Raw genomic sequence first — 13,116 nt, forward strand, 5'->3', positions numbered from 1 at the left:
AAATGATTTTATGTTATATTTTTCTTTGCAAAATTTTATTAGGGGCTTTTCTACTATAATGACAACCATAATTGTATTCATAAATCTCGTTTTACAATAAAATACAGGAGTTGAAGAGAAATCATTGTTGAACATTGTTAAAGAAAAGTATGACCTAAATCAAGATTTCTAAAGAGGGTAGTTAAGAGCGGAAACAAATTCTACCAGTCAAACTGCATAAAGTCAACAAGCTGAAGGAATACTCTAAAAAAGTAGGCTGTGAGAATCCTTTCTACCTTTCCTAAACTTTTTCTAGAATGCATATAAAGCACATGCCAAGCCAGTTCAGGTGACTGTAAATTATTCTTCAACTGCTGTGACTATATATAGTGTCATTGCAGCTATCTATTGGGACAGAAAACAGATTTATAAAGCAATATTATCACATGTGATAAAGAATATCTATCCTTCACTTATTTGCTTATTTTTTTAATACTGAGTTTTTATATTTTAATCTCCATAGCTTTAAACCATATTATAGTTGCACTGGGGTTTTATTGTACTTATCATTAAAACTGAATTTAATACAATAACTGAATGGAATTATATTTATTAAAACTGGAATTTTTTTGACAGAATTCTACTTTATTTGTATTATATATGTTATTCTGAGATCTTCAGTTCATAGGAGATTCAAAAATCCCCAGATTTCTCCTTTATGCTGTTGCGGGTGGAACTCAATATAGATTTCTGAACTTCTAAGTCTCTATTTTAAACTGATGATAACTATGTCATCTTTATAGACCTAAAAATGTACTCCTAAAGCAGAAATTCTCCAGTGCATTTTTTAAAAAAATCCTCTTATCAGGTGAAAAAGTGAGCAGTACTGTTTATAAAAAATGGGTAGGCTATTGTAAATAACATAAAATTGCTCTGTAAGCGTGATCTGATTTTACAATTGACTGTAACCCCATCAAGCAGAGAGTTTCCCTCTTGTACCTTATAATATATTTTGAGACTTGTTAATACCATTGTCTTCCATATTCTGACCATTGGCAATAATCTGTCTTTGAGAAGAAGAGATTACAAAACAGAAGTCTTGTTCAGCAACAGACCATTTGTTTGTTTGTTTGTTTATGAGATTTATAAGGCTGCCTAACTCAAACAATGTGACTCTAGGCAGCATACAGCATAAAAAACAAACAATAAACCAAAAAACAAATGCCCCTCCCCCAATATAACATTAACCATGTACAATATATAAATACAAAATATAAAATGACGATCAAGCAACATAATAAAACAACCAAAAGGGGACTCCCACTCAACTGGACCCTAATGCTAATGCCTAGGGGGAGAGCCAAGTGTTAATGGCTTTCCTAAAAGGAGCAGAGCTGCTACCTGTTGAACATGGGGCGGGTGGGGGGGGAACAGATTGTTAATTTGAAAGCTCCCTGACAGGTGTAGCATTAAAACATATTACGTTTAAATACAAAGCTGATCATAAATAAAATGAACAGGAATGCATGAGTTACTGTCCTGAAATGTCTGCATGCACAGAAGTTTAATTACAGTGGGAAGCTTGCTGCTTAGTTATCCACTAGCCAAGATATTCCTTGTGCAATATCCTGCATGAGTGAGAAATGAGTAATTTAGAGCAGTCTGGGGCATATTTTAATTAATTTGTAAATATAGCTTTTTAAGATTTAATCTTTACCGAGTAACATTTATCCATATCTATCTATGGCAGATGTGTTCCTTGGCTGTTTTGGTTATAAGCATTCCTTAATAAAAGAAACCACACACACTGCCTAAGTTAACACTTCGTGGAATCTCAACAGAAAGTACTCTGAAACAAGACTTCATTATAACTTGAAAAATTTACACCCAGCAACAGAAAAGTTAGTAACATATTTTCAGGTTGCCTAACAAACATCAGTCAATCTTTACAAACCTAGCAAGGTTTTTTGCTCCTGGTTATTCATGCTTATGATAAACTGGAAGAGAATCACAGTGCTGCAAACAAACAATATAACCATTGAAGCCATTATTATGCAAAGGCTTAAAAAATAGTACTAATTCAAAAAGGGGTTTCTAAATTATCTGGAACGTTAGACATATGCATTCTGGGGATTATATGTTAGAACTTTTTAAATATATTATCTTCAGTTACTGTACGCAATCTTTCAAAATGTTGAAAGAATAGGCCCAGTTTGTTTGTTTTTTATAATCATGAGCATTTATAAGCAGGACTGAATACTGTATAGCCACAGAATTTTTATGGGAACCTGAAAGCTCAAGAAGAGAAGCCTTAAAGTTGTAATTTTACACAGTTGCCTATAAGAAAATAAAAGTATCATAAAAGACCAGGATTCAAAAGGTACAGTATTCAGAACACCAACAACCAATCTAACCTTAACAGATATTTGCTTCAATCTATTTTGAATTTTATAATTATAAACATTTATTAACATAGATTTTAGCATGTTAGAACTCTTTAAAATAGTATACACTCCTACTGTAAAATACACTCCTCTGCAAGAGAAAAAAATTGGAAGAGATCACCCCAAGCAACTATTGCATGTACATCATACACTGTAGTTTTCTCACAAGATATTCTAAGCAATACATAAAATTTTCATACTTCTTCTTAAATGAAAACTATTTATACAGTTTAAAAAATTGGAACAATTGAAGCTACACTACACTGGTTAGTTTAATTGTTGTGGCACCCCTTATAGCATGCCAGAAATTGTTCTCAGAATATGTGATTCACAAGACATAATTCTAACAAAATTGTTTACACTGATGAACCTTAATTGTCCGTATTAAAATAACTAAAAATATATTAAGGAAAAACAAAATATAAAGGAAAAAAAAACATAATATACCAACCATTTGTATCACTGAAACAAATCTAAATGTTTAAAAAAGTCCATTAACTGCATTCCTTCAGGCTGGTTCATTTCTCAGTGCCCTAGAAAAGTTGGCTATATTTAATCTTAGTTCAGTTCATTTCCTAATTATTTGATTATGATCATTTAGAAGCCAAAAAAGTGACAGTTTTTAAAAATTATGTTAATGCTCCCAAATATCTAAAACTACTAATTAATCAAAGACACAAGTTTATTTAATATTTATATCTTACATTTCCAAGTTATAAGCCAACAACTTACATTTTAGGCAACTGGGTCGTAATTTAGGTAACCAGGTCTAGAAGTTGGGACCTTCTTTCATGCCAGCACAGCTGAGGCCTTCTTTCATGTGCCTGCCTCAAAAAGGACCCCTTCTAGCCAAGCCTTTCTTTCTACACACAAGGGTTTGTTCCCAAGGTCGTGGATGGCGGTTTCCTCACAAGACCTGGGGAAGATGGCCTCACATAGTCAGCAGCTGCCTTGAGAAGGCCCAGAGCAGGCACGTCTCATCGGCAGCAGGAGCAAAAAAACAGCGAAGGTCAGCCGGGGCCTTGGAGTGCAGGCTAGCAAGGGAATCTGGGACTGGGCTGGGGTGGCTGAGGCTTCCCAGAGTGGCTGTGGCTTTGCTCTGTGCTACTGGGGCAGCTGAGGCTTCCTGGGGCGGCTGGGGCTTTGCGCCACGCTGTTGGGCCAGGCTGGAACGGCTGAGGCTTCGTGCTGCAGCTCAGGGACTTCTTGCAGTTCCAGAGCTGCGGCGTGCCAAGAAGCTCCTGAGCTGCAGCATGGCAAGCAGCTCCAGAGCCACATAATTCTGGGGCTGCTTGGCGTCCCACAAGGCAGGATGCAGGGAGGCCAAAACGGTAGAGATGGGGGGAATAGGCAATTGGGGGGATTTGAAGGGGGACAGTCCCTTACCTTGGAAGAATCGAAGCTCGGGCTGGGAGGGACCAAGCCCAGAATGGCTTGGATTGGGGTGGGTCCTCGGTTAACGACTGGTGGAATTTGGTTAATGACGATAACAGGGAGTACTGGGATTAATGTCACTAAGCGATGCGGTCACGTGATATTGCCTTTTATGACATTGCTTAGTGATGGAAATTCCAGTCCCAATTACCATCGTAACTCGAAGACTACTTGTACCTAAAAATATTCAGAAAATTTTAAACATAAAATTTGTACTGAAACCACAAATATTTTGATTAGGAATAACTACAGAAAATGTAAATGAAACATATCACAATTTACTAAGATATATGCTGATGGCTTCAAGAACAAATCTGGCACAAAACTGCAAAAGTGAATTGCTGACAGTACAAGATTGGAAGACCAAAATTGGAGAACATGCAGTAATGGCAATTTGACAGTATATATTTATAATAAAAACCTAATTAAATTCAAGTAGGAATGAATAAATTTATTGATAAAAGCATATGGTATCTTGAAGTGATGTTAGGGATATGCCTGCTAGGGACATGAATGTCTATGCACATTTGTATGTTGTTGGCTGAGAATCTGAATGATTTTCAACAAATGTTACATTGTATGATGAAATGAGTTTTGATCGATTATGTGCCATCAGGTTGTTTTTGACTCCTAGTGACCACTTAGATAGATTTTCTCCATGAGATGAAATGAGAATGGATCTGAAAATTAATGTATCAAAGATCAAGGTAGTTGTATCTGATAAGGAAAACTGTCAGGCCTAGCCCAAGGAACTCCAAGAGACAATGCCAATTCAATCCAGCTATGTTTATTAGCTACAACCTCTAGCAAGAATTTTCCCAGACTAAAACCCCAGTTCCCAAAGTCCTCCAGCCACAACAGTGTGAATTCCTCAGGGAGGTGCCAGTCTCATCCTCTTGTTCCTCTCATGCGGTTCTGGTGAGCTAAGAAAATGTTTATCTCCCTGAGCTTGGCCTTCATAATTCCATTCCATCACAAAAAAGAAGCAAACATTTGCAAGATTTCTCTCTCTCTCTCTCTCTCTCTACACACACACACACACACACACACACACAGAGTAATAGCTCGGTTCATGAACACTTCTGTTCACGAACAATTCGGTTCACGAACAGCACCATTCGCAAAATTTTGCTTCTGTTCACGAACTCCGCATCGGGTGACGAACATGACCCGCGGCCTTCTTCCCTGCTCTGACACGTGGTTGTGGCTTCCTGTAGGCGAGGGGGACTCTCCCTCCAAACAATAACTGCCTCCCCACCCGCCTTCCTGTCCTCCATGCCAGAAGTTGCCTCAAGCAAGGTTAGTGTTCCCTCTCTTCATGCTGTACTGTACTGTACTGTACTTTGTTTCATATTTTTGTGGTTTTAAAAAAAATACATATGGTTCAGAACGGATTAACCTTATTTACATTGAACCTTATGGGGAAATTTGATTCGGTTCGCTACCAGAATCGTGGAACAAATTAAGTTCGTGAACCAAGGTACCACTGTATGTATGTATGTACATACATATATATATATAAAAACACATACATAAACACACACACACACACACACACATATATATATGTATGTATGTATGTATGTATGGAAAAATATATCCCCAATTTTCTATATAGAAGAGAGAGTTGGAAATGTCGGGAAAAACATAAAAGTAAATTGAATGAAGTGAGAATGGGTTACTTAAGAGTGGATGTATCAAAACAAAAAGGATCAAAAATGAATGGGCAATGAATGAATGTACATTACAAAAGTGAGTGACTTATACAAAATAAGTATGTTGAGATGGTTTGGTCACAAAGAGGGAATGAACAAGGACTGAATTGCAAAATAAATAAAAAATGAATAGAGAGGAAGGAGGACCAAGAAAGTCATGGTTGGATGGAGTTGACGAGATCTCCAGAAAGAGAGAGATGAGAATTTAAAAAGCAAAAGGCAATATATGAAGCAGCATGTGAACGTGTTGAAACCAAGGGTGGTTTGCAACAACAGAAAGGTACAGTGAGCTCTACTGGCATAAATCAGATTTAGTTTAATTTTATATTTACTATTTTTTATATCCTTCCTGCCCTTAGCTTAATATTGCTTCTCCAAAAATGGGGTAGCAATCTTTGTATGCCAATCTACACTGTTCATGTATGTTCAGATTGCCAGTGGAAGGAGCAAATACTAACTGAAAAAGTAGACACGCCTGTATTAATAACTCAAAACCAAGCATTTCTTTTAAAACAATCAAACCCACAAGCCTACTGACAAAATTTGCAATTTCCATAATAGAAAACTTTGTCCAATAAATCTTCCCAGACAGAAATGCTTGTTCTAATCTGAGAATGTGAGAACAAGCAAGACATAATGTACTTCCCTCGGACTAAGCAATCAATCAAGAATGTATCGGGGGAGGGGGGTGTCTGTTAGTCTGAAGCCAAAAGAGGATCTTAATTCAAATTTGCAGAATTTTGATCACATACCAATCTTTCACCTCTTGGAAATGAAGGAATATTGCAGGTTTCTCTCATGTATTTCTTTACAAGTTGTTGGAAGTATGTAATCCTCCAAATGCTATTGGCATACAATTCTAACTGTCCTGATGACTGACTATTCAAGCCATGGTTAATGGAAGTCAGGAGATCAAGAACATCAAGAAGGACTGAAGTTCCTCACCATGCTTTAGAAAGTAAAAATTTCAACATGGAAAGGAGATGCACTGCAAAGACTGCACACTGCAAAGTTAACTTAAAGAGAGACTCTGGTATAGCAGATCAATGCTGTCCTTCCTCGCTGCCACAAGCTAACAGTATTTTAACATACAGATGAGTGGAATGTGTTTGTATAGAAATATGGTATACAAATGCCATACCTTTAGATAAGGAGAAAAATGTGTAAAAAAAGCTACTTACTTGGTAATAACTCTCTGTCTGCTGTCTCTGTGCAGCTGGGATAGGGATAAAATAGATGTCCCTTTTCTAATGGATATGGAATCATTCTAAATGCTGAAAGAGAGAGAAAATGATTGACATCAAATAATGAAAAATTACTTTTTAATTTCAACAAGTGTTACTTATACAGGACCTTGGTTAAGTTACTTCTCAGTGTAAAGTCTGTAAAAAAGTTAGAAGGTTAAGAAATTTGTCCATGAGGATTTTGAAGATAATCTCAGTATAAAATACAGTGGGATTTGCCTAGTAGCCACAAAAAACACAAATGAGAGTTTCAAAACAGATATTTAACAGAAAACGGTCAAACTCCTTTTTAAGCAATGCCATCATTTCCTAATCAGATCCATTAAAATTTACTCTCAGCAACCTAGTGACCTCCTTCACAAACCAAATGGGATATAAGTATTGCTTGAATTTTGCAAATAGCTTGTTGATATTCAACAGTGTAAGCTCACTGTGATCCAAACAATACATAGGATGATGCTTCTGACCTCTTTGATTTCAATATCTGCCTTCACAGTGACATCCAAGTAGGGTTAGGCAGGAAAAAAAGTAATCCTCAAAATACCTTACAAACTATATTACAGTGTTACCTTAATATAGAGGCTTCACCTTCTATACAGCCTAATGATGAATTAAGCATTCTACCCGCTTAGAAAAGCTTTGTTGGATGGCATGGTATAAACACAGTGATAACTTGCAATGCAGCTATTTTGAAAGGGTATGTCATAGAGGGAAGGTAACAAATGATTTTTATGTTTCTACTTATTAGATTTTGCCAGAGTTTAACAGACAAAGTGGGAAGTAAAATACTGTCTGGAAATTGATAGTGAAACATATGTTAAAACCAGGATCTGATTCTATTTCTACACAATTCATTAAAAAAAATAGTCATTTCCAGTAATCAGCAATCATTTCCCCTAAGTGTTCTGAAAACAATAGATTCCTTTAAGCTGCAGCAAAAAAAAAATCAAGCATGGCTATTTATGATGGATTTATTATAGAAATCCACTTAAGATTTCTTATAATCTATCTTCTTTTAGCTTTCCAGCAAGTCTAAGATGAAAACAGCAGCTTGAATTAAGCTTCCCAATAAAAGGAACACAGGATTAAATTCCATGAAGTTTGGGGAGTTTAAGAATGTCATTTATTTAAATAATAGAAATTTTAGAAACAGAAATGTGGGAAAGCAGAATAATAGGTATCTGTTCAAAAGGGAAATATGGTGAGGAGAGAAGAGACATTTTTAAATTATTATTTTCCTTAGAAGAAAGTAAACTTCTAGAGCTGCATCAATTCCATCTGAGGCTTGTAATGCTAAGCACAATTGCCATCAATAAGCCAACAACAGATCATGGTTTCAAGCTATAGTTTACTATCAAGCTGTCATTTACTATAAACCACAAATAGATCATGGCTTTAAACTGTAATCTAGTACCATAAAAACAAACTGATCCATTCACAGATACTGCTAAAATGTATCAGAGCACAGTGTTACGCTAGTGAAAAAGTAAGTTCATACTACTGACAGAAGAATACTTACTGCCTTCCCATGTGCAGTGCAGCAAGTTAAGGGCCCCTTCTATTCGCTTCCAGTGCTGAAGATGGAAGAATGCGTAAGCCACCGCTTCACTGTCCCCACGCTTCAGAATATGCTCCGGAGGCAAAATTAAGCTTTTCATTTCTAGCAAGTACTGGAAGAAAAGGTACGAAGAGATGTGAAACTATATAGACCGCTACACACAAGTATTTTCTTTGTAAATATTTTAAAATTAATTTAATGTTGATTTCTGTACCAGAAAGAGAAATCAATGGTTGTAATAAAATATTTTATAGAGACGTTTTTATGCATCTTTCACAGTGAGAAAGACCAAATCAATTTAATGTAGATATTTTAATGTGAATATTCTTATAATACGCTTGTTTGTGCAAAATAATTTGTTTAATGATTTAGACAAAGTAGAATATAGCAACTTTTGGAACACCACTTAAAACTTTTAATTAATATAATCCAATTACTGAATTACACATTAATGGTAATCCTCAGTACTTTGTTTTTCAAATAAAGCAGTTCAAGACCAGCAACCTAACGCAAATCACAATAAAAATCACATTGGCAGCCAAAGGTCAGTTACTTCCTCACTTCAGCAAAAGCCATGAGAAGCCTTCTATACTTTCTCATCTTCCTTCCTATTTTTTCAATTGCAGACAATTCTTTATCCAACAAGAAAGTTATGTTACCTGGAAGTAAATACAGGTAGTCCCCTGGGTTAAGAATGCCCAGTTTATGGACAATCCATAGTTAAGAATGGAGCCTACTGTAGCAAAATTTGAGTTAAATACAAAATGATTTGAGTTAAATACACAATGGTTTGAGTTAATTACACAATACTACTTATACAGTATTATATGATAATACTGTTCTGGCTTACAAACAAATTTAACTTAAGGACAGACCTTGGGAATGGAACTCGTTCTTAAACTAGGGACTACCCTGTACCAGATTCAAACTGAGAAGATGCTACTAATGACAAGTTTTGTTGATCCCAATCTTTAACCCGATTAAAAAGAGTTACTGGCAAGCTTCACTCCGTCGGAGTCTCTCTGGAGAGGCTCTGTCCATTAGATTTCAGTGACACCAGAAATATCTTTACATAGCATATTTGAGTCACTGATTGGTTTCCAGCTTTTTTTTTTTTTTAAGATTTTTATCCTGCCTTTTTTTCATATACAATTCAAGGCAGCAAACATGCCAAAACTCCTTCCTCCTCCTATTTTCCCCACAACAATAACCCTGCGAGGTGAGCTGGGCTGAGAGAGAGTGACTGGCCCAAAGTCACCCAGCCAGTTTTCTATGCCTAAGGCAGGACTAGAACTCACAGTCTCCTGGTTTGTAGGCCAACACCTTAACCACTACATCAAATTGGGTTTTGTTTTGTTTTTTAGATTTACATATTTTCATTTTTACCTGCTTTAGTTTTTTCTGACTGTTGACCTTATAGATATAATAAAGGTTTGATAAAGATTTAAACTATGTGCCATTAGAAAATATTATCCTGGTAAAACATAATTCTTATAAAACAATGACTTGTGTATAGAATAGAATAGACAGGATAGCAGCTCAAGCAGCCACAGTGAAGGAGATGTGTAATACAAGTATTACAAAATTACAGTATCTCATACTTTTATACATATAACTGAAAAGTGATGTGCTTGTTTATCTTAGCTGGAGTTACCATTACCAAGTAGGTTTCAAATGAAAGTCACTAATAAGACCCTTTACTGGAAAAAAAAAAACACAGCAAATTTAAAAATGGCTATAGTATTGCTTTTGCTGCAGTGTCCTTCCTTCTGTCCTAGTATTGCAACTGAAGATAAATTTTTATTGAATGAATTATTGATTCTAAACCTAAAGCAGAAAGGAAGATAACTGCATATAATAAATTATTTCCAAATACTTAGTGGTTAGTGTCATTCACAAGTAGATTCTATCTCCTTCCAGAAAAACACAGTGTTATTTTGGATTCTTGCCATCCAAAAACTACAGTCATGCCCTGAAAATATTTTATGTATGTGAAACATTTCCTTGAGGAAAGTCCAAATATTTAGAACCATTAAATTAACTGACATCTACAATTTATGAATTAGCCCATTCCATTCAGTTATAGCCAATTTAAGTTCATATTTGATCACTGTGGCCAATGCTTCTGTTAACTCTCTACAAAACTCTAAGAATGTAGCCAACTGGTTGCTTTACTCCAGCAGATACCACAAACAATGAGATTATTTACTAATCCAGTTTAGAGGATTTAACTTTCTCCATTCCAATTCTTGAAGGAATGTAGCCAAGGTTATGGCCCTGGTCAAACCAAAAGCATTTACTGCCTGACTAGGTTCTTCTCTTAGTGTCTTGAGGCTATTTCTGGGAGGGCAATACTCTTACTAATCCTATTTAATCCTCTTTGACCAGTTTTTTAACCAGTAAGGAATCATTCACACATTGCCATAGTGTGAAAGTGGCTTCAAATATCCAACCTCTGCCATGATTGTTCTTAGTCCGTGAAATTATTAGCTTGGTGTTTCTTTATAAATAGAAGGGGGAAAGCTACAACAATTATCAACTCTGAACTAAATTAATGACATCTTATCAAACCATCTATTATAAACACTTGATTATATAATGTAGTTTAAATAGCTATTAAGAACTGGAGAGCCACAGGTATTCTAGCCAATTATATATGCTTATCTGGAAGAAACACCCATTTTACTCAATGAACTTATTTTTAGTTCTGCAGATATACATAGGATTACAGTGCTAGCTTGCTATCTTTTCTCTCAGATTTTAACTTTGGCTATGATTTTTTAAAGTACTTGATATTGGAAAAAATACCATGTCTAGAACAAACATTTACTCTTTCAAATGAATATTTCATTATTAAACTGAACACCCATTAACTGGAAACATTTCTGTGATGTTTGGCATCAACATTTGTGCAACCACAAGAATGCATAGAAACTCAACGATTATTCACATTGATCATAAACATAGTAAAGCTGAATATACAATGCATGCTAAAATCTTAGATTATTTTCATCAAAGATAACAGCGATTCTAAAAACTCTGGCACACTATTTTCTACAACCCCTTAACATATAATACAAAGAATGAAATCTGAAAGTATTACTAGACAAGAATATAAAACTGTTAATATGACACACTAGTTTTCTAGATGTTTGATGCCAGTCAGAAGTACATAAAACAAAGCATATTAAACTTCTCAAAGGCACAGTAGTTCTGAGGCAATTGGATAGACACCTAATTCCTAGATAATGATAATACATCATAATCTTCCCCCCTAAAGGCAGAGGCAAGAAACAACTGAGACTGCCTGAAATGAATTTGCTGTGCTTTTGATCATTGATGCAGGAGAGCAGCAAATCCTTCAGCAATTAGCTCTCTCAATTCATATTCTATCAAGCAGAGAGAAGACTAGATGGATAAAGTCAAACCTTCAAGGAAAGAACCATTTGGACACCCTGATTATCAAAAGAGGATTAGGTCCAGGGATAAGCCATCCTTCCATTACTAAGGCTACACGGGTAATATATTATCAGTGGTAGGAATGGCCAGTTGAAGTTCCAATTATACACATTTATTTAGGGAAAAGATGAATTGGGCAGGAAGTTTCTCATTCTGTTTTTTTACACTGGGTAATACAGATTTTAATAGAAAGGCTTTAATTGTTACATAATATTACTAAACAATGACTGTTGGAATAAGCTTCTTAAAATTATTTGGAAGTACAATGATGGACATGGGTAAAAAATTAAAAATCATTAGACAGTTATATCAATTTAGAAAACCTAGTTTCACAATTATTTCTAGGTTACTATTTGACAAACTGACACTTCTATATATTAGAATAAATCTAAGTATTCTAAGTATGCTCATTGTAAGAAAAATAATTAAGAATAATGAATGTATTTAAATGACATATATTTCCCTTACACAGACTAAGGATAACATCCTTTGCTTTACATAAAGGGATAACCATGGAGGTTCCACTGACAGAAAGAATACTTTTTCACGATAATGATATTCAACAATAGTTATTGGGATTTAGAGTTATCTTGACCACTTGTGTGTTCATACATACAAATCATTCATTTTTTTTCTTATGTCTGATGCAGGCTTTGCAGCAAAATTATGCTGTAATGATTTCAGTATTTCTTTAAGAGTTTGGGAATTTGAGTGAATCACTTCTGTGGTCTGTGACTGATAATTTAAAAATGAATTGCTATAAATTATAACATTATTACCTGTTTAATAAATAGTATTATTGATATTTAAATCATTAACACAGACAGATATAGTTGCAAAACTATGACTTTGAAATGCATTACCATCCTTGGAAGTAAGTTAGTCTTGCCCAGCTAGGTGGCAGCATCCAGCTGTCTTTGGGTGACCTCATAACACTAAGTAGGGTCACAAAAAGTATAGCCAAAAGAAGTGAATTGTATACTTTTTTCCATAGTGTTGCCAAGAAATTAATTTAAGCTTAAGTTCTGTCACAATCATTACTTAAAAGTACCTCATTGAAGAAAATAACAGAGCATAATTTTTTAATTTCTGAGACATGAGAAGGTTGATTGCATCTATGCAAATCATTCAGGCATTGAAAAATGTTAAAAATCAGGCTGAAACTAATCAGGATATTGATAGTTTTGGGGGGGGAAAACCCTATGTGATGTGTCAGAAATACATAAATTATCAAATCTATTTAGGACTACCGATGAAGAATCCCCTGATGCCCAGCTATAGTC

At 35.2% G+C, this 13,116-nt stretch overlaps 1 protein-coding gene across 3 annotated transcripts in view; it reads right to left on the reverse strand.

Moving 5' to 3' along the window:
- The window catches only part of ST7L (suppression of tumorigenicity 7 like), a 64,217-nt gene that overhangs the window by 25,130 nt on the left and 25,971 nt on the right, over nucleotides 1-13,116 (reverse strand). For all 3 annotated transcript variants that reach the window (XR_455897.3, XM_088154081.1, XM_007422690.4), the window contains exons 12-13: nucleotides 8,336-8,486; nucleotides 6,754-6,846 (exon numbers count right to left, since the gene is read on the reverse strand). Coding sequence is in view for 2 of the 3 variants with exons in the window: in XM_088154081.1 (XP_088010207.1) it covers nucleotides 6,754-6,846; nucleotides 8,336-8,486 (244 nt within the window). In the remaining variant the exon portion in view is untranslated. The remainder of the gene's footprint in view (nucleotides 1-6,753; nucleotides 6,847-8,335; nucleotides 8,487-13,116) is intronic.

Source organism: Python bivittatus, unplaced genomic scaffold (genome assembly GCF_059951505.1).
Source record: "Python bivittatus isolate LINGU-HERP-01145 unplaced genomic scaffold, Pbiv_v1 ctg000700_np1212, whole genome shotgun sequence".
Lineage (NCBI taxonomy): Eukaryota > Metazoa > Chordata > Lepidosauria > Squamata > Pythonidae > Python > Python bivittatus.